Source organism: Eriocheir sinensis, chromosome 69 (genome assembly GCF_024679095.1).
Source record: "Eriocheir sinensis breed Jianghai 21 chromosome 69, ASM2467909v1, whole genome shotgun sequence".
NCBI classification, from domain to species: domain Eukaryota; kingdom Metazoa; phylum Arthropoda; class Malacostraca; order Decapoda; family Varunidae; genus Eriocheir; species Eriocheir sinensis.
The window spans coordinates 6,283,101-6,304,154 of NC_066577.1; the positions used below are offsets into that span (position 1 = coordinate 6,283,101).

The 21,054-nt window shown below is 44.4% G+C and overlaps 3 protein-coding genes across 6 annotated transcripts in view; 2 read left to right on the forward strand and 1 right to left on the reverse strand.

The window, feature by feature from the left end:
* Window positions 1–7,848, reverse strand: part of LOC126988477 (chromatin assembly factor 1 subunit A-like) — a 34,456-nt gene extending 26,608 nt beyond the window's left edge. The window contains exon 1 of the mRNA XM_050846606.1: window positions 7,697–7,848. Within this exon, the coding sequence (XP_050702563.1) occupies window positions 7,697–7,718 (22 nt within the window). The 5' untranslated portion in view covers window positions 7,719–7,848. The remainder of the gene's footprint in view (window positions 1–7,696) is intronic.
* On the forward strand, window positions 3,442–7,608 carry LOC126988481 (uncharacterized). Its single transcript, XM_050846616.1, has 3 exons — window positions 3,442–4,909; window positions 5,217–5,474; window positions 5,945–7,608. The coding sequence occupies exons 1-3, from the start codon at window positions 3,764–3,766 to the stop codon at window positions 6,629–6,631; spliced, it is 2,091 nt and encodes a 696-aa protein (XP_050702573.1). The 5' UTR covers window positions 3,442–3,763; the 3' UTR covers window positions 6,632–7,608.
* Window positions 7,849–13,679: 5,831 nt separating the features above from the next.
* On the forward strand, window positions 13,680–18,651 carry LOC126988508 (tRNA-uridine aminocarboxypropyltransferase 2-like). 4 transcript variants are annotated; one of them, XR_007742113.1, is made up of 6 exons: window positions 13,680–14,438; window positions 14,918–15,103; window positions 15,269–15,530; window positions 16,114–16,281; window positions 17,019–18,456; window positions 18,609–18,651. XR_007742113.1 is itself a non-coding variant. In XM_050846697.1 (5 exons), the coding sequence occupies exons 1-5, from the start codon at window positions 14,344–14,346 to the stop codon at window positions 17,448–17,450; spliced, it is 1,143 nt and encodes a 380-aa protein (XP_050702654.1). In that variant the 5' UTR covers window positions 13,680–14,343; the 3' UTR covers window positions 17,451–18,651. The 4 variants fall into 4 exon arrangements, 1 of the variants encoding a protein (XP_050702654.1); XR_007742114.1 differs by having other exon boundaries at window positions 17,019–18,304; window positions 18,457–18,651; XR_007742115.1 differs by having other exon boundaries at window positions 17,019–18,304.
* Window positions 18,652–21,054: the final 2,403 nt, after the last annotated feature.

Genomic DNA, 21,054 nt, shown 5'->3' on the forward strand with positions numbered 1-21,054 from the left:
GCAGACGAAACACCTCAACACTCCCCAAGCCTGAAGCGGAACTGCGTAAGCGTTGGGGAGATTTTAAGCCTGAACTGCTGCAAAATCTTGGTGACTGTACCACATCACCTTCATATGGTCATCAAGAAGGGAGGATACCCAACAAAGTACTGACAACAAACGTAAGTGTTGATGTTCTTTAATTTCCGTTATATAAATAGTGCATCGTGCATGTCAACACTATATTAACCAAAGGCGGCAAATTGAAACTGATATTGGACATGCTGCCTCACCGAGCGCCTCCGAGGGTTTGGACAGTACAGGGAAAACATGAAAACACTCGTATGCCCCCGCCCAAGTATGCTCACAACTAAGAGGAAAGATTAAGAAACTATTTGAACAACACGCAGTAGACAGGCAAGGCTGCTACCATCTGCCATGACACTCTTCCATGGCAGGGACTTGGCAGGGGTTCAGGGAGGTTTGTCAGGAGAATAAGACCCAATCTCAGTTCATATGTCAGCCGGGGAATTCCTACTGAAGAAAGTTTTGTTTAGTCGGCGCAACGTCTGTGGTCATATGCCGGAGAGAGACAGAAGGGGAAGGAATTATAGGAGAAGGGAACAGACCCCAGGAGACAGGAAAAAGTTGGAAAGTTTGGTTTAGTGGGCACATCTGTGGTCATATGCCAGAGAGAGACAGAAGGGGAAGGAATTATAGGAGAAGGGAACAGACCCCAGGAGACAGGAAAAAGTTGTAAAGTTTTGTTTAGTGGGCGCAACATCTGTGGTCATATGCCAGAGAGAGACAGAAGGGGAAGGAATTATAGGAGAAGGGAACAGACCCCAGGAGACAGGAAAAAGTTGTAAAGTTTTGTTTAGTGGGCGCAACATCTGTGGTCATATGCCGGAGAGAGACAGAAGGGGAAGGAATTATAGGAGAAGGGAACAGACCCCAGGAGACGGGACACAACCCCCGATTAATACCTGGTACCCATTCACTGCTGGGTGGACAGTGGCATAGGGTATCAGAAAAGCCGCCTAAATTTTTCCACTCCGCCCGGGAATCGAACCCGGGCTCTCTTGGTTGTGAGCCGAGTGCGCTAACCACTGCACCACGAAGCCCCGGCCATGTTGAGCTCAGGCAGTGTTTCCAAGAGGCCTGTATTCCCAGAGATGAAGACCCACTGGCACGGAGGACACAGCATGAGGCACTTTTCCCAAGCTCAGTGACCTTACTAAAAGATTTCATTGCATACCAGCATCGTCAGCTCCGTATGAGACTCTTCAAAAGCAGAACTCGTGTCACAGAGACGCAGACGTTTGAAGGACAGAAACATCAATACGATTCTCTTAAGAAGCTACTCTCGGGAAAAGGACCTCGCCATATTAAATTACATAGTAGTTGGGACAGGCTGTCTGGGCATCACCGGAACTGTCTAATGGAAGGACTTGCACAAGGCCATTAACACAAGGGGAGCTGCTCTCAGGAGGAGGACCTCACCATATTAACCCAGTAGCAGCGGGGATCATGTTTCTTAATGGTCCCCCCAAGCAAGAAAAATGAGAAAAAATCACCCCTCACACAAACCATTTCATAATATATATCAACGTATTTGTGATCAGATTATGTATCATCTATTTTGGGGGTTTATATCATGGCAAAAATTCAACTCACTATTCAACTATTCAAATCACTGTTTCTCCGTAGCCAGGGCACGTAGAGACTTATGGATGGCGTCAATAGAAAAAGGAAGACTTGATGGTTAGGACAAAATCAATCTTATTCACTCGTGCAATGTAGGTTAAGCGTAGTGTGTGTGAACGGTTTGAGAAGGTGGAAGGGAAGGCCTCAACTGCAGCCCTGAAGGACCTGGCTGCCTACATGAGGGATTGACTAATGCCTGGCCCCCAGAGGCATGGAGTGTGTTTATGCAGTCAATCCGCACCAACAATGATGTAGAGGGATGGCACGCCCGGCTCAGTCGCCATGCAGCCAAGGCCTATCTTCCAATGTACTTACTCATCAACCTTCAACATGAGGAAAAGTTGGAAAGTTTTGTTTAGTCGGCGCAACATCTGTGGTCATATGCCGGAGAGAGACAGAAGGGGAAGGAATTATAGGAGAAGGGAACAGACCCCAGGAGACAGGAAAAAGTTGGAAAGTTTTGTTTAGTGGGTGCAACATCTGTGGTCATATGCCGGAGAGAGACAGAAGGGGAAGGAATCATAGGAGAAGGGAACAGACCCCAGGAGACAGGAAAAAGTTGGAAAGTTTTGTTTAGTGGGTGCAACATCTGTGGTCATATGCCGGAGAGAGACAGAAGGGGAAGGAGTTATAGGAGAAGGGAACAGACCCCAGGAGACAGGAAAAAGTTGGAAAGTTTTGTTTAGTGGGCGCAACATCTGTGGTCATATGCCGGAGAGAGACAGAAGGGGAAGGAATTATAGGAGAAGGGAACAGACCCCAGGAGACAGGAAAAAGTTGGAAAGTTTTGTTTAGTGGGCGCAACATCTGTGGTCATATGCCGGAGAGAGACAGAAGGGGAAGGAATTATAGGAGAAGGGAACAGACCCCAGGAGACAGGAAAGTTTTGTTTAGTGGGCGCAACATCTGTGGTCATATGCCGGAGAGAGACAGAAGGGGAAGGAATTATAGGAGAAGGGAACAGACCCCAGGAGACAGGAAAGTTTTGTTTAGTCGGCGCAACATCTGTGGTCATATGCCGGAGAGACAGAAGGGGAAGGAATTATAGGAGAAGGGAACAGACCCCAGGAGACGGGACACAACCCCCGATTAATACCTGGTACCCATTCACTGCTAGGGGGTGGACAGGGGCATAGGGTATCGGAAAAGCCACCTAAAGTACATGAGGAAGCACGACTGGTGGGCCTCACCTGGTTGCTCACCTGGTTGGCTACCATGTTCCAGTTAGACATACAGCTCGAGGGAGATATGCTAATAGTATATTAGGGTAGCCCACAACTTGCTGGCACACCAGCCACTCAACTATATAGTTATGTCCATAGCAACAAGTGCAAGAGAAGTGGCTGAGTTTTGTGCCATATGCACAAAAGAAAAGAGCCGGGAAAAATGTCAGAGTAGAGTTAAATTTCAATCAGTATATTCAAAAAGAGTTTGTCCCAACTGGACATGGAGATGCTTTTTAAAAGATGTGATAGAATCACAGCCAACAGCTGCATCAGACAAAGAGTTCCAGAGATGGATACATCTGATACTGAAAAATCTGCGTCTACATTCCAGTGATGTGTGAGGTTTAGCTAGCTTGAGTCTGTGACCTCTGGTGTGTGTTACTGAAGAGAGGCAAAAAAGATCTTGGGGTGTTATTGAGGATTGATTGTGGAAAATTTTCCAGCATTTGATGAAATCAGCTCTAATTAATCTACCCTGGACGGAATAAAGGTGAGTTTGTAGACGGTCTGCATAGGTAAGACCAGGCCTACCAGGGTTGCCAGGTCCGCGGTTTTCCCGCCCAATTGGGCTATTTTTCATTGGAATTGGCGGGAAGAAAATGGTATTCGCGGGTTGGCGGTTTCTTGGGCTGTTTTTATTGTAGTACGCGGTATTTTGGGCTTTTTATATTGGAAAAATTATTTTATATCGTTTTTTCACAAGCTCAGGCACAGCGCCACGCCAGGTGTGTTGTTGTCAGGTGACGATACCTGACGCGCCTGGCCATCTGCCTGGGTGTGACCTCTTTCCCCTCTCCCCAGGGGGATTATCAGTATTTATCATGAGGGCACGACCTCGTTAACACCGTCGCATGACCTCTCCCCGTGACCTGGACAGTATGATGAAGCCAGCAGTCTCTCTTCAACCACCACACAGTCACAACCAGCACCTTGGCTATCAGAAACAGTTTACTCTCTGTCGTGCAGTGAAAATGGGCAAGTGGGCTAAGTACGGCAAGAAATACAAGAAAGAATGGGAAAAAGAAGATGGTCTCAGAGAATGGATTTCTGGTGTGCCTGGTGATGACTCTGTTGCAGCGTGCAAGTTCTGCAAAACAACAATTAGAGCCCATCACAGTGACCTTGTCAGTCATAGCTCAACTGAAAAGCACAGAAAAAATGCAGCCCCATTTTCAAACATGAGAACATTATTTCAATCCGGCATTAGAAAAACAAATGCCAATAACAGCATGAAAATTTGTGAACTGATATTAGCAGCTCACATTGCTTGCCATTCAAGCATTAACACTATTGATCACCTGGCTGAAGTTGTGGGAAAAATTTCAAATAAGGAAATCTCACTACATAGAACGAAGTGCACAGCACTTATAAACAAAGTACTGGGACCCTCTATGCTGAAGGAACTATGCAGTGATATCGGTGATAATGATTACTCATTGATAATTGATGAAAGCACAGACATCACCACAAAAAAGAAACTGTGTGTTGTTGTTCGCTATCCCAGCTACTCAAAGAAGAGAATTATCACTTCGTTCTTGGGTTTGGTGGAATTGGAAAGGGGCACAGCTGAGGTGGTCACAACATCTTTACTTGACTTCATAGAAAATCATGCCAAACTGAACGTCAAAAAATGCAATGGTTTGGCAACTGATGGATGCAACACTATGTGCGGGACACACAACTCTGTTATGTCAAGATTTCGTGCATTAAACCCACACGTGACACACATCAAATGCATATGTCATTCATTGCATTTATGTACGTCATATGCAATGCGAAAGTTGCCCTCTCACCTTGAATTCATGGTGTCACAGACATATAGATATTTTTCACACAGCACGCTTCGTCAACAAAAGTATGCAGAACTCTATTCAACAATCAACGTGGGAGAACAACCACTGAAGTTGCTGAAGTTGTCAGGGACGCGATGGCTGGCTATTGCACCATGTATAACAAGGATTCTGGAGCAGTATGATGAGCTGAAACTCCATTTTGAGGTAAGTTAATTATCGTTCATGTAACCCACTTGAATTACTTGTATATACGCATTTGCCCATCCCCTTAACCTCTGATTGTTTAGTGTGTGTGTGTGTGTGGAGAGAGAGAGAGAGAGAGAGAGAGAGAGAGAGAGAGAGAGAGAGAGAGAGAGAGAGAGAGAGAGAGAGAGAGAGAGAGAGAGAGAGAGAGATTAACCTTAAGTAGGTATTACATTGTCTAAGATAACATACTTCATAAAGTAGTTATAAAATAATAATAATAATAATAATAATAATAATAATAATAATAATATGTAACTTCTTCCAGATATCCAAAGATGAGGAGGAGAAGAACTACACTGCCGATTTGTTGTACCAGATGTACTCAGATCCTGCCAACAAGTTGTACTTGGCTTTTCTGCAGCCTGTGGTGTCCCAGGTCAACCGGGTTAACAAATTGTTTGAGTCAGACCGGTGCAATGCCAACAGACTCCTGGAAGATTTGATGTCCCTCTACAAGTCCATTCTCCAGCGACTCATGATGCCGCGAACTTTCTGCACGTGGAAAGCTGTGGCAGATTATGATGTAAGTAGCAAATGTGTTTATTTAACACGATTTAGTTTTCTGTAATAATATTACGAATAATGGTAGTAGTAGCAGCAGTAATAGTAGTAGTAGTAGTAGTAGTAGTAGTAGTAGTAGTAGTAGTGGTAGTGGTAGTAGTAGTAGTAGCGGTAGTAGTAGTAGTAGTATTGTTATATTGTTGTCTCACAGCATTGGCACAACTCTATGTACTCAGGCTATTGTTTTTCTTCGAGGCTGACCTTCAACCTATTCCTATTAGACGAGGAGCTGCTCTGACATGTTGTTAATGGGCCCTGATAACGGTCGGTGTAGGAGTAAACATTCACGTCTCCCCTCCTTATCCTCCCTTCTTCCTATTCTAATCTTATCCTAGCTCTTCTCTCTTCCTTCCCTCTTCTCATTTCGGTTCTTCACATCTATTATTATTATTATTATTATTATTATTATTATTATTATTATTATATTTATAGGTGAACGACGAACGGAACCATCTGCCGCTGGAAGCTGTGGACTTCGGTGTGAAGTTCTACATCGAACTGGGTCAGAGCAGGTTGGACAGCGGAATTGTTCACACCGTTAAGAAGCACGGGCGTGACTTCCTGATGAAGCTTCTTCAGGAGCTGCAGCAAAGGCTTCCATCAAATATTAACCATCTCCAGAGCTTGGATGCCCTGACCCCAGAAACCGTTCTCGGAGTGAGGAAACCAAGACTGCAGGAGCTGTCTTTCTTACCAAAATATTCGGGGGATATTGGTAAGCTCGACGAGCAGTGGCAAAGACTTGCAACTGTCAGCTGGCCAAAAGATGTGATAAACGACTCCGAAAAGTTTTGGTTAACTGTTCACAGCCACCAGGACGCCTCAGGGGAGCGGGATTTTAAGGAGGTAGGGCAGTTTGCTCTGTCCATGCTTTCGCTGCCCATTAGCAATGCCTCTGTTGAACGGGTTTTTTCCCAAATGAACTTGATAAAGAATAAACTTAGGAACAGGATGCAACACAAGAGTCTAGAAAACACATTACATGTACGTGCATTCATGAATAGAAACAACATGTGTTGTAGGGAGTTCGACCCCACACAGGAAATGCTGTCAATGTTCACAAAGGACATCTATACCAATGTTGATGAGCATGAGTATGTTGAGGTGCCTGATGTATAAATGTACTGAAAATAAACATATAGCATGTATGTTAATATACTCTAGCATGTAAAGTATAATTAGGTAGGCATTAATGTTAATAAAGGTACATAATTTGTCAAATATTTTTTTTCCTGTTATAATATAGCTATACGTCTCAGTCGTCTTGAGCATCATACTACTGATAATTCTAATTTTGGGCTGCTTTTGGGCTGTTTTTTGTGACCGAGGTCGCGGGTTTTGGGCGGGTTTTGGGATGGAATGGCGCGGGATATCAGTCCACGACCTGGCAACTCTGATCTGTGGTCATATGCCGGAGAGAGACAGAAGGGGAAGGAATTATAGGAGAAGGGAACAGATCCCAGGAGACAGGACACAACCCACGATTAATACCTGGTACCCATTCACTGCTGGGGGGTGGACAGGGGCGTAGGGCATCAGAAAACCCGCCCAAAGTACATGAAGCACGACTGGTGGGCATACAGCCGCGCCTCTTGGATAAGGACAAAGTCGAAAAGCACCAGAGGAAGACCTGTCAGAGGCTGCAAGGCAAGGTCCACGAGTACTAGGAAGAGTTCAGCCACGGTGGACGCCGCCCCAAGAAGCTAGTATCTAAATAGCACCGAATTATTGATCCCCGCTTTTCGGCCATAACTCAGAAAATACTGCACATAGAGGGATATATTGTGGATACCATTTTCATATAACAATAGGACGAAGAGGAAAAAAGACGAGAAGGGAAGGAAAAGAAATATCCATAAAAAACGCGAATTATAAACCAAAAAAAAAAAAAAAGGAAAGACAAGTGAAAAAACAAATACCCATAAAAAACGCGAATTATAAACCGGATAAAAAAAACGCAAATAGCAAACAAAATAAATAAAAGGTAAGAAAATAAAGGAAAACAAAGAAAAGCAGATAAACACTAAAAATATGACCTTCCTTGAGACTAAACAAATAAGGAAGGAGGAGGAGGAGGAAGAGGAAGAAAAGTCCCAACCCACCTTATTAACCACAAATATCTCAGGTCACCGGTAACTCCAGAGGTCCAGCGCCACACCACCTCTCGCCAGGGCCGCCACCTACCTATCTCGCAGTCCTCGTCCATGGCGGCCTCCAGGAAACACGAAAATAAGGGAAAAATGTGAAGAGTAGTTATCCGGCCGCCCTCTTCCCCTGTTTCTCCCGCCTCAGCTGTGCAGGATTTCGCGGGAAGGGCGCTGATTGGTCGAGCCGCGGGATGTAAACAAACCGCCAGCCAATCAGCGACGAGAATGAGCGCCGGTGTGATGGTTCTTTTCTGAGTCTGATAACCAATTTATTTTTTTATTATTATTATCCGCTGATTGCTTGTTATGGGTGGTTTGCTAATGGGGAACTAGGAATTAATTTGATGTTGGGAAGTGAGGAATTGGTCTTAAATAGGTGATTCTCAAAACCTATTCAGCTGAGCGGATGAGTTCAATGGCTTCAAACTCAGATATACTAATTAATTTTCCATTTCTAACCTCGGAATGGTTTTTATGGAGTGATTATTATATATTTGCGATGGGAAACGAGGAATTGGTCTTTTATAGGTAATTCAATATATAGTTTTGGTTCAATGGCTTAATTCAAACTCAGATATACTAATTAATTCTCCATTTCTAACCTCGGAATTACTTTTATGGAGTGATTTTTATATATTTACGATGGAGATGCTGGTTAACTCTTGCATAAGGGATTTGGACAGTACAGGGATGAAAGAGTGAATATGCTGGTTAACTCTTGCATAAGGGGTTTGGACAGTACAGGGATGAAAGAGTGAAGATGCTGGTTAACTCTTGCATAAGGGGTTTGGACAGTATACGGATGAAAGAATGAAAATGCTGGTTAACTCTTGCATAAGGGGTTTGGTCAGTATAGGGATGAAAGAGTGAATATGCTGGTTAACTCTTGCATAAGGGGTTAGGACAGTATAGGGATGAAAGAGTGAAGATGCTGGTTAACTCTTGCATAAGGGGTTTGGACAGTACAGGGATGAAAGAGTGAAGATGCTGGTTAAGTCTTGCATAAGGGATTTTTGGACAGTATAGGGATGAAAGAGTGAAGATGCTGGTTAACTCTTGCATAAGGGGTTTAGATAGTACAGGGATGAATTAAAGAGTGAATATGCTGGTTAACTCTTGCATAAGGGGTTTGGACAGTATAGGGATGAAAGAGTGAAGATGCTGGTTAACTCTTGCATAAGGGGTTTGGACAGTATAGGGATGAAAGAGTGGAGATGCTGGTTAACTCTTGCATAAGGGGTTTGGACAGTACAGGGATAAAAGAGTGAAGATGCTGGTTAACTCTTGCATAAGGGGTTTGGACAGTATAGGGATGAAAGAGTGGAGATGCTGGTTAACTCTTGCATAAGGGGTTTGGACAGTATAGGGATGAAAGAGTGAAGATGCTGGTTAACTCTTGCATAAGGGGTTTGGTCAGGACAGGGATGAAAGAGTGAAGATGCTGGTTAACTCTTGCATAAGGGGTTTGGACAGTACAGGGATGAAAGAGTGAAGATGCTGGTTAACTCTTGCATAAGGGGTTTGGACAGTACAGGGATGAATTAAAGAGTGAATATGCTGGTTAACTCTTGCATAAGGGGTTTGGACAGTATAGGGATGAAAGAATGAAAATGCTGGTTAACTCTTGCATGAGGGATTTAGACAGTATAAGGATGAAAGAATGGAGATGCTGGTTAACTCTTGCATAAGGTATTTGGACAGTATAGGGATGAAAGAATGGAGATGCTGCATGGTTAACTCTTGCATAAGGGATTTGGACAGTATAGGGATGAAAGAGTGAAGATGCTGGTTAACTCTTGCATAAGGGGTTTGGACAGTACAGGGATAAAAGAGTGAAGATGCTGGTTAACTATTGCATAAGGGGTTTGGACAGGACAGGATAAAAGAGTGAAGATGCTGGCTAGCTCTTGTATAAGGGGTTTGGACAGCACAGGGATGAAAGAATGAAGATGCTGGTTAACTCTTGCATAAGGGGTTTGGACAGTATAGGGATGAAAGAGTGAAGATGCTGGTTAACTCTTGCATAAGGGGTTAGGACAGTATAGGGATGAAACACTGAAGATGCTGGTTAACTCTTGCATAAGGGGTTAGGACAGTATAGGGATGAAAGAGTGAAGATGCTGGTTAACTCTTGCATAAGGGGTTTGGACAGTATAGGGATGAAAGAGTGAAGATGCTGGTTAACTCTTGCATAAGGGGTTTGGACAGTACAGGGATAAAAGAGTGAAGATGCTGGTTAACTCTTGCATAAGGGGTTTGGACAGTATAGGGATGAAAGACTGAAGATGCTGGTTAACTCTTGCATAAGGGATTTGGACAGTATAGGGATGAAAGAGTGAAGATGCTGGTTAACTCTTGCATAAGGGGTTTGGACAGTACAGGGATGAAAGAGTGAAGATGCTGGTTAACTCTTGCATAAGGGATTTGGACAGTATAGGGATGAAAGAGTGAAGATGCTGGTTAACTCTTGCATAAGGGGTTTGGACAGTATAGGGATGAAAGAATGGAGATGCTGGTTAACTCTTGCATAAGGGATTTGGACAGTATAGGGATGAAAGAGTGAAGATGCTGGTTAACTCTTGCATAAGGGGTTCGGACAGCATAGGGATGAAAGAGTGAAGATGCTGGTTAACTCTTGCATAAAGGGTTTGGACAGTATAGGGATGAAAGAGTGAATATGCTGGTTAACTCTTACATAAGGGATTTGGACAGTGTAGGGATGAAAGAGTGAAGATGCAGGTTAACTCTTGCATAAGGGGTTTGGTCAGTACAGGGATGAAAGAGTGAAGATGCTGGTTAACTCTTGCATAAGGGGTTTGGACAGTACAGGGATAAAAGAGTGAAGATGCTGGTTAACTCTTGCATAAGGGGTTTGGACAGTATAGGGATGAAAGACTGAAGATGCTGGTTAACTCTTGCATAAGGGGTTTGGACAGTATAGGGATGAAAGAGTGAAGATGCTGGCTAACTTTTGCATAAGGGGTTTGGACAGTATAGAGATGAAAGAGTGATGATGCTGGTTAACTCTTGCATAAGGGGTTTGGACAGTACAGGGATGAAAGAGTGAAGATGCTGGTTAACTCTTGCATAAGGGGTTTGGACAGTATACGGATGAAAGAATGAAAATGCTGGTTAACTCTTGCATAAGGGGTTTGGTCAGTATAGGGATGAAAGAGTGAAGATGCTGGTTAACTCTTGCATAAGGGGTTTGGACAGTACAGGGATGAAAGAGTGAAGATGCTGGTTAAGTCTTGCATAAGGGATTTTTGGACAGTATAGGGATGAAAGAGTGAAGATGCTGGTTAACTCTTGCATAAGGGGTTTAGATAGTACAGGGATGAATTAAAGAGTGAATATGCTGGTTAACTCTTGCATAAGGGGTTTGGACAGTATAGGGATGAAAGAGTGAAGATGCTGGTTAACTCTTGCATAAGGGGTTTGGACAGTATAGGGATGAAAGAGTGGAGATGCTGGTTAACTCTTGCATAAGGGGTTTGGACAGTACAGGGATAAAAGAGTGAAGATGCTGGTTAACTCTTGCATAAGGGGTTTGGACAGTATAGGGATGAAAGAGTGGAGATGCTGGTTAACTCTTGCATAAGGGGTTTGGACAGTATAGGGATGAAAGAGTGAAGATGCTGGTTAACTCTTGCATAAGGGGTTTGGTCAGGACAGGGATGAAAGAGTGAAGATGCTGGTTAACTCTTGCATAAGGGGTTTGGACAGTACAGGGATGAAAGAGTGAAGATGCTGGTTAACTCTTGCATAAGGGGTTTGGACAGTACAGGGATGAATTAAAGAGTGAATATGCTGGTTAACTCTTGCATAAGGGGTTTGGACAGTATAGGGATGAAAGAATGAAAATGCTGGTTAACTCTTGCATGAGGGATTTAGACAGTATAGGGATGAAAGAATGGAGATGCTGGTTAACTCTTGCATAAGGTATTTGGACAGTATAGGGATGAAAGAATGGAGATGCTGCATGGTTAACTCTTGCATAAGGGATTTGGACAGTATAGGGATGAAAGAGTGAAGATGCTGGTTAACTCTTGCATAAGGGGTTTGGACAGTACAGGGATAAAAGAGTGAAGATGCTGGTTAACTCTTGCATAAGGGGTTTGGACAGTACAGGGATAAAAGAGTGAAGATGCTGGTTAACTCTTGCATAAGGGGTTTGGACAGTACAGGGATAAAAGAATGAAGATGCTGGTTAACTCTTGCATAAGGGGTTAGGACAGTATAGGGATGAAAGAGTGAAGATGCTGGTTAACTCTTGCATAAGGGGTTAGGACAGTATAGGGATGAAAGACTGAAGATGCTGGTTAACTCTTGCATAAGGGGTTAGGACAGTATAGGGATGAAAGAGTGAAGATGCTGGTTAACTCTTGCATAAGGGGTTTGGACAGTATAGGGATGAAAGAGTGAAGATGCTGGTTAACTCTTGCATAAGGGGTTTGGACAGTACAGGGATAAAAGAGTGAAGATGCTGGTTAACTCTTGCATAAGGGGTTTGGACAGTATAGGGATGAAAGACTGAAGATGCTGGTTAACTCTTGCATAAGGGATTTGGACAGTATAGGGATGAAAGAGTGAAGATGCTGGTTAACTCTTGCATAAGGGGTTTGGACAGTACAGGGATGAAAGAGTGAAGATGCTGGTTAACTCTTGCATAAGGGATTTGGACAGTATAGGGATGAAAGAGTGAAGATGCTGGTTAACTCTTGCATAAGGGGTTTGGACAGTATAGGGATGAAAGAATGGAGATGCTGGTTAACTCTTGCATAAGGGATTTGGACAGTATAGGGATGAAAGAGTGAAGATGCTGGTTAACTCTTGCATAAGGGGTTCGGACAGCATAGGGATGAAAGAGTGAAGATGCTGGTTAACTCTTGCATAAAGGGTTTGGACAGTATAGGGATGAAAGAGTGAATATGCTGGTTAACTCTTACATAAGGGATTTGGACAGTGTAGGGATGAAAGAGTGAAGATGCAGGTTAACTCTTGCATAAGGGGTTTGGTCAGTACAGGGATGAAAGAGTGAAGATGCTGGTTAACTCTTGCATAAGGGGTTTGGACAGTATAGGGATGAAAGAGTGAAGATGCTGGTTAACTCTTGCATAAGGGGTTTGGACAGTATAGGGATGAAAGAATGAAGATGCTGGTTAACTCTTGCATAAGGGGTTTGGACAGTACAGGGATGAAAGAATGAAGATGCTGGTTAACTCTTGCATAAGGTATTTGGACAGTATAGGGATGAAAGAGTGACGATGCTGGTTAACTCTTGCATAAGGGATTCGGACAGTACTATAGGGATGAAAGAATGAAGATGCTGGTTAACTCTTGCATAAGGGGTTTGGACAGTATAGGGATGAAAGAGTGAAGATGCTGGTTAACTCTTGCATAAGGGGTTTGGACAGTATAGGGATGAAAGAATGAAGATGCTGGTTAACTCTTGCATAAGGGATTTGGACAGAAGTGGAATTGATCTTTTATGGTTAAGCCGAGTTCAATATGACTTAATTAATTCAAGTATCCTCATATATTTCCCTTTTTAACCTCGGAATTGCTAATTATGGTGATTATTATATATTTACGATGGATAATAAGGAATAATTAGTGTTAATATAGATATCTCGCTAACTACTGGATGAGGCTAATGCGTGTACGATAATTACCTACTATTTCCTTTTGGTTCTATTATAAGAGAAATACTTGTTAGGAAATTTAAATAATGGATAAATAAACCATAATTCTACATATATTAACAGGTCATTTGCGGTCGATTAAATATCCTCCCTTCTCCCTTGTTGTTTACCTGCAACAATACAATCAATCAATAGACAATCTAACATATGCATTCCTATATTAATACGAGAAAAGCTTAAAATAATATAAAGGATAAATGAACGTTAATTGCACTTGATTTTATTCTTCAGTAGGCGATTTAGTCTTTTTATTAATAAGTCTTTTATGGAAATACAATAGTGTCTCATTTGACCCCGAACAGCTGACGAGTGTAAACAAAACAAAGGGAGGAAGAGAGAGGAGGAGAGAACGAGGATTAGAGGAGGGAGAAGAAGAGGAAGAAGAGGAAGAGGAAGAAGAAGAAGAAGAAGAGGAACAAAGAAGAGAAGAGAAAGAGGAGGAAGAAAGAGAGGAGAAGGAGGAGGAAGAAGAAGAGGAAGAGGAGAGGAGAGAAAGAGGATTAGAGGAGGGAGGAGAGAAGAAGGAAGGAAGAGAAGAGGAAGAGGAAGAGGAGAGAAGGAGGAAGAAGAAGAAGAGGAACAAGGAAGAGGAAGACAGGAGGAGGAGGAACAAAGAGGAGGAGGAGGATAGGAGAGGAAGAAGAAGAGGAAGAAGGAGGGACAAAGAAGAGGAAGAGGAGGATAGGAGAGGAAGAAGAAGAGGAGAAGGAGGAACCAGGAAGAGGAGGAGAGGAGAGGAACAAAGAAGAGGAAGAAGGAGGAAGAGGAAGAGAAGAAGAACAGAAGGAAGAAAGGAAGAGGAGGAAAGAAAAAAAGAAGGGAGGAGGAAGGAGAGAAGAAAGGGAAGGAGAGGGAGAGAAAAGGAATTAAAACAAGGTGAAGGAAGAAGAGGAAGGAAGGAAGGAAAGAGGAGAAGAAGAGAAGGAAGGAAGAGGAAGCAGAGAACAGCAAGAACAGAAGAAGAAGAGGAGGAGGAAGAATGGAGGAGGTGGAGGAAGAACTCTCTCTCTTAAGTAATTTAGTGAACATTGAGATCGGCCGTCGAGAGAAAAGACCGATATGTGATAATTGCAGGTATTACTACTACTACTACTACTACTACTACTACTATTACTACTACTACTTATAATGATGGATAACTATTTCTTTTCTGAGTAGAGATTGAAGAGTAAATGATTCTATGGTTATTAAGGTTAAATATCGCTCTAATTAACCTCTATTTTTGGGGGGTTACGGTAATGGTCCCCTTCTGTACCCTGCCCCCCCCCCCACACACAGCCCCCTTTTCCTTCCTCTCCCTCCCTCTTCTTCCTCTCCTCTTCCTTCCCTTTCTTCTTCTCCTTCCTTTCTTCCTTTTCTCTCCTCCTCTTTCCTTTCTTCCTTCTGTTCTCCTTCTTCTTCCTTCCTCCTCCTCCTCTCCCATCCTCCTTCCCCAATCCCTAATCAAACACCCCCTCCATTCTCTTTCCCCTTACAACCCCTCCCCTCTTTCCTCACCCCTCTTCTACCCCACAAAAAACACCCCTTTCTCACCCTATCTTCCCCCCATACAGTCGGCCGGCGGGGGTGTGCTGGTGTCGAGGGCTGGGCGGACATCGCGTTAAGGTGCAAAGCCGCGTTATCGTCCTCCAACATCCCCATGAGGAAAAGCGATGTCTGCGGACGGCCCCCATACTGAAGGCCGCTCTCCCTCCGCGGTGTTATGTGGAGCTGCGTGGGAAGCGGTTCTCCTTGGCGAGGTGTGCGGAGGGGGTGGGAGGAGGTGGAGTGTGTGTGTGTGTGTGTGTGTGTGTGTGTGTGTGTGTGTGTGTGCCAGTCAGTCAGTCAGTCAGTCACATTTCCCCTTAAACAGACAGACTAACTCATCATTTCTCTCTCTCTCTCTCTCTCTCTCTCTCACACAGGCATCCCGAGCTATCCCAAATCCTCACCAGCGGACACACTATCCTCATGTATCCGGGAGATGGCGCGAGAGGTGTGGAGGAACTTCCGAGGGTGGGCGACAGAGAAGAGGAAGAAGAGGAAGAAGAAGAAGCAGGAGGAGGAGGAGGAGGAGGAGGAGGGGGGAAGATTCAACCTCCGTATAATATCGTGATTCTTGACGGGACTTGGCAACAAGCAAAGAGCATTTATCATAATTGTTCCTGTCTCCATTCTCTGCCACAGGTGATGTTATGGGGTATGGGGGGGAAGGGAGGGAAGGAAGGGAAGGGAAGGGAAGGGAAGGGAAGAGAAGGGAAAGGAAGAGGAAAGATTGCATTAGGTGTGATTGGAGGAGGGAAAGGAAGAAGGGAAGGGAAGGGAAGGGAGGTTAAGGGAAAGGAAGGGAAGAGAGGAGGAAGGGAAGGGAAAGGAAGGGTAGAGAAGGGAAGGGAAGGGAAGGAAAGGGGAAAGGTAAAGTTGGAAGGGAAGAAGAGAAGGAGAGAGAGAGAGAGGAGGAATAAAGAGGGAAGAAGGAAGGGGAGGAAGGGAGGAGGAAGAGAAGGAGAGAGAGAAATAGGGGAAGGAGGAAAGGGAGGAAGGGAAGGAAAGAAGGAGGAGGAGGCGGAGGAGGAGGGAAGAGGAATAGGAAAGAAAGAGAGGAAGATAGGAGGAAGGAAGAAGGAAGAGGAGGAGGAGGAGGAAGAAGGAGGAGGAGGAGGAAGAGGAGGAGGAAAAAGAACAGGCATAAAAACTAACCTAACCTAACCTAACCTAACAAAAACTCTACTATCACACCCACTCACTCTACGCCCCCCCCCCCCCATAGGTGTGCCTCTCCGGGCGGTACACCAGCGAGTACATCATCCGTACCCAGCCCACGGATGACGCGCTCTCGACGGTGGAGACGGCTGCCCTGGCGCTGGCGATACTGGAGAATGACTGGACCATATACGACACCTTGGTCCAGCCCCTGAGGATGCTGTGTCGATACCAGGTGTGTGTGTGTGTGTGTGTGTGTGTGTGTGTGTGTGTGTGTGTGTGTGTTGCGCCCCCAAGCTCATACCTCCACTAACGGCAAGTAGCGGGCTTTTTTTTATATTTTTCTCTACGCCCTTGAACTGTTTCCTTAGATGTAAAAAAAAACAACAACAAGAGGCCGGTACCATAGGGCAATTAGCTTAGGGGTTACAAAACGCGTAGACTTGTTGAGGTGTAAGTCGCTTTTCTCTCTCTCTCTCTCTCCGTTCCTCTTCCTCTCTCCTTCCTTTCCTCTTGTTGTTGTTTTTCTTTTCTCGCTTAATTAAGGTCAGTCAATTTTTGCTCTCTCTCTCTCTCTCTCTCTCTCTCTCATAGCAATAGTCACCTAAAAACACACACACACACACACACACACACACACACAGATCCCCCTTCCATGATATATCCCACTATTTAATGCAAAACTCATCCCATGTGCTCTCTCTCTCTCTCTCTCTCTCTCTCTCTCTCTCTCTCTCTCTCTCCCTTAACTTAACCTAACCATCCCTTCTCTCTCTATCCATATCCCACACACTAGTGCAAGATAACCTATGCTCTCTCTCTCTCTCTCTCTCCCCCCCCTAACTTAACCTATCCTTCCCTCTCCTCCCCAGTGCCCTATCCCACTAAATAAAGCAAGGGTTAACCAATGCTCTAACCTCATTTCTCTCTCTCTCTCTCTCTCCCCCCCCACCCCACCCCCCACCCCCACAGTTGAGCCACGGAGCCGTCCCCCACCAGAGCAAGGAGCATATGCTTGTGTCAGGCCGCTGCCGTCGACCGCTCGGAAAACGTACCTACAAGAAACTGCGGAAGTGTGGAGCGCGCTATCCACATGCCCTGGCTGCCCTGCTGACTAGTGGAGGCGGAGAGGTGGAGGAGGTGGAGAAGGAAGCTGAAGAAGAGAAGGAAAGAAAGGAGGAAGAAGAGGAGGAGGAGAGAGAAGAAGAAGAGAAGGAGGAAACAAATTACAAGAACCATGAAAATAAGACTGAAGAGGAAGAAGACGACGAAAGAGGAGGAGGAGAAGAAGAGAACAAGGGAGGAGGAGGAGGAGGAGGAGGAGGAGGAAAAAGTGAAGAGGAGAAATGTGTTACAAAGGCGAAGAGAAACATTAGTGGACACATACCCTGGGAGTTGAGATGATGAGTGTGTGTGTGTGTGTGTGTGTGTGTGTGTGTGAGAGAGAGAGAGAGAGAGAGAGAGAGAGAGAGAGAGAGAGAGAGAGAGAGAGAGAAGTATGAGGAAGGAAGGAAATGGAGAGAATGGAAGAAAGAAAGGAAGGAAAGGAGAAGGAAGAAGGAAAGTCTGTGTTTAGAGAAAGGAAGGAAGGAAGGAGAGAGAGAGAGAGAGAGAGAGAGAGAGAGAGAGAGAGAGAGAGAGAGAGAGAGAGAGAGAGAGAGAGAGAGGAAAGGAGAAGTAAAGTCTGTGTATAGAAAGGAAGGAAGGAAGGAGAAGGAGAGAGAGAGAAAGGTGAAGGAAAGAGAGAAAGATATGAAGGAAAATAATGGAGGAAAGAAAATGAAGGAAGGAAAAAGAAGAAGAAAATTGTGCATAATAAAAATAAGGAAAAAGAAATAAAGAAAATGAAGGAAATAAGATCATGTGTGTGTGTGTGTGTGTGTGTGTGTGTGTTCATAGAGGAGACAATATGTGAAAAAGCTATGAATTTGATTATTAACATTAGGAAAAGAATTACCTTGGTTGGTTGATTTCGTTGTGTTGTTATTTTTGTGAACTGTGGGACGCGCTCACAATCGTCTTGTCTGTTGTGATCGTTACCAATGACGACGATCGACACTAGTTTTCCACGTGAAACTGGCCTATGGGGTAGTGGCGATGCAGAGGAAGCGAGGGGTGTTGAGAGTGTGTGGCAAGGTGCGGGGCGAGGCTAACCCCACAGCCGTCACAACCCCATAACCCAGTTTGACGTGGAAATTCTACAGCAGTGATTGGCGCCATTGGTAACGATCAACACAAACAAGGCGTCCCTGTGTGAGGTTGAGAGTGTTGTTTCTTTTGGTAATAAACAAGGCAGACTAACTTATGACCAACCAATCATTAACACCTGTAAGGAAAGGTATGTTGATTAGGTTAGCAGTGATTGGCGCCATTGGTAACGATCAACACAAACAAGGCGTCCCTGTGTGAGGTTGGAAGTGTTGTTTCTTTTGGTGATAAACAAGGCAGACTAACTCATGACCAACCAATCATTAACACCTGTAAGGAAAGGTATGTTGATTAGGTCAGCAGTGATTGGCGCCATTGGTAACGATCAACACAAACAAGGCGTCCCTGTGTGAGGTTGGAAGTGTTGTTTCTTTTGGTAATAAACAAGGCAGACTAACTCATGAGAAACCAATCATTAACACCTGTAAGGAAAGGTATGTTGATTAGGTTAGATTGCGTTCCGTTTGTTCGACGCAGGACACTTCGTGGAAAACAATGGGAGTGGGGTCTCAAGCTGGTGTCACACTGGGCCTGTCTCCTCCAACCTGTATCCACAACGTAAACAAAGGAGTTCCCCTGTATCCACAACGTAAACAAAGGAGTTCCCCTGTATCCACAACGTCAACAAAGGAGTTCCCCTGTATCCACAACGTAAACAAAGGAGTTGCCCTGTATCCACAACGTAAACAAAGGAGTTCCCCTGTATCCACAGCGTAAACAAAGGAGTTCCCCTGTATCCACAACGTAAACAAAGGAGTTGCCCTGTATCCACAACGTAAACAAAGGAGTTCCCCTGTATCCACAGCGTAAACAAAGGAGTTCCCCTGTATCCACAACGTAAACAAAGGAGTCGCCCTGTATCCACAACGTAAACAAAGGAGTTCCCCTGTATCCACAACGTAAACAAAGGAGTTCCCCTGTATCCACAACGTAAACAAAGGAGTTCCCCTGTATCCACAACGTAAACAAAGGAGTTCCCCTGTATCCACAACGTAAACAAAGGAGTTCCCCTGTATCCACAACGTAAACAAAGGAGTTCCCCTGTATCCACAACGTAAACAAAGGAGTTGCCCTGTATCCACAACATAAAGGAGTTGCCCTGTATCCACAACGTAAACAAAGGAGTTCCCCTGTATCCACAACGTAAACAAAGGAGTTCCCCTGTATCCACAACGTAAACAAAGGAGTTCCCCTGTATCCACAACGTAAACAAAGGAGTTCCTGTATCCACAACGTAAACTAAGGTGTTCCCATGTATCCACAACGTAAACAAAGGAGTTCCCTGTATCCACAACGTAAACAAAGGAGTTGCCTGTATCCACAACGTAAACAAAGGAGTTCCCTGTATCCACAACGTAAACAAAGGAGTTCCCTGTATCCACAACGTAAACAAAGGAGTTCCCCTGTATCCACAACGTAAACAAAGGAGTTCCCCTGTATCCACAACGTAAACAAAGGAGTTCCCCTGTATCCACAACGTAAACAAAGGAGTTCCCCTGTATCCACAACGTAAACAAAGGAGTTCCCCTGTATCCACAACGTAAACAAAGGAGTTCCCCTGTATCCACAACGTAAACAAAGGAGTTCCCCTGTATCCACAACGTAAACAAAGGAGTTGCCCTGTATCCACAACGTAAACAAAGGAGTTGCCCTGTATCCACAACATAAACAAAGGAGTTGCCCTGTATCCACAACGTAAACAAAGGAGTTCCCCTGTATCCACAACGTAAACAAAGGAGTTGCCCTGTATCCACAACGTAAACAAAGGAGTTGCCCTGTATCCACAACATAAACAAAGGAGTTGCCCTGTATCCACAACGTAAACAAAGGAGTTGCCCTGTATCCACAACATAAACAAAGGAGTTGCCCTGTATCCACAACGTAAACAAAGGAGTTCCCCTGTATCCACAACGTAAACAAAGGAGTTCCCCTGTATCCACAACGTAAACAAAGGAGTTCCCCTGTATCCACAACGTAAACAAAGGAGTTCCCCTGTATCCACAACGTAAACAAAGGAGTTCCCCTGTATCCACAACGTAAACAAAGGAGTTCCCCTGTATCCACAACGTAAACAAAGGAGTTCCCCTGTATCCACAACGTAAACAAAGGAGTTGCCCTGTATCCACAATGTAAACAAAGGAGTTCCCCTGTATCCACAACGTAAACAAAGGAGTTCCCCTGTATCCACAACGTAAACAAAGGAGTTGCCCTGTATCCACAACATAAACAAAGGAGTTGCCCTGTATCCACAACGTAAACAAAGGAGTTCCCCTGTATCCACAACGTAAACAAAGGAGTTGCCCTGTATCCACAACGTAAACAAAGGAGTTCCCCTGTATCCACAACGTAAACAAAGGAGTTCCCCTGTATCCACAACGTAAACAAAGGAGTTCTCCTGTATCCACAACGTAAACAAAGGAGTTCCCCTGTATCCACAACGTAAACAAAGGAGTTCCCCTGTATCCACAACGTAAACAAAGGAGTTGCCCTGTATCCACAACGTAAACAAAGGAGTTGCCCTGTATCCACAACGTAAACAAAGGAGTTCCCCTGTATCCACAACATAAACAAAGGAGTTCCCCTGTATCCACAACGTAAACAAAGGAGTTCCCCTGTATCCACAACGTAAACAAAGGAGTTGCCCTGTATCCATAACGTAAACAAAGGAGTTCCCCTGTATCCACAACGTAAACAAAGGAGTTCCCCTGTATCCACAACATAAACAAAGGAGTTGCCCTGTATCCACAACGTAAACAAAGGAGTTCCCCTGTATCCACAACGTAAACAAAGGAGTTGCCCT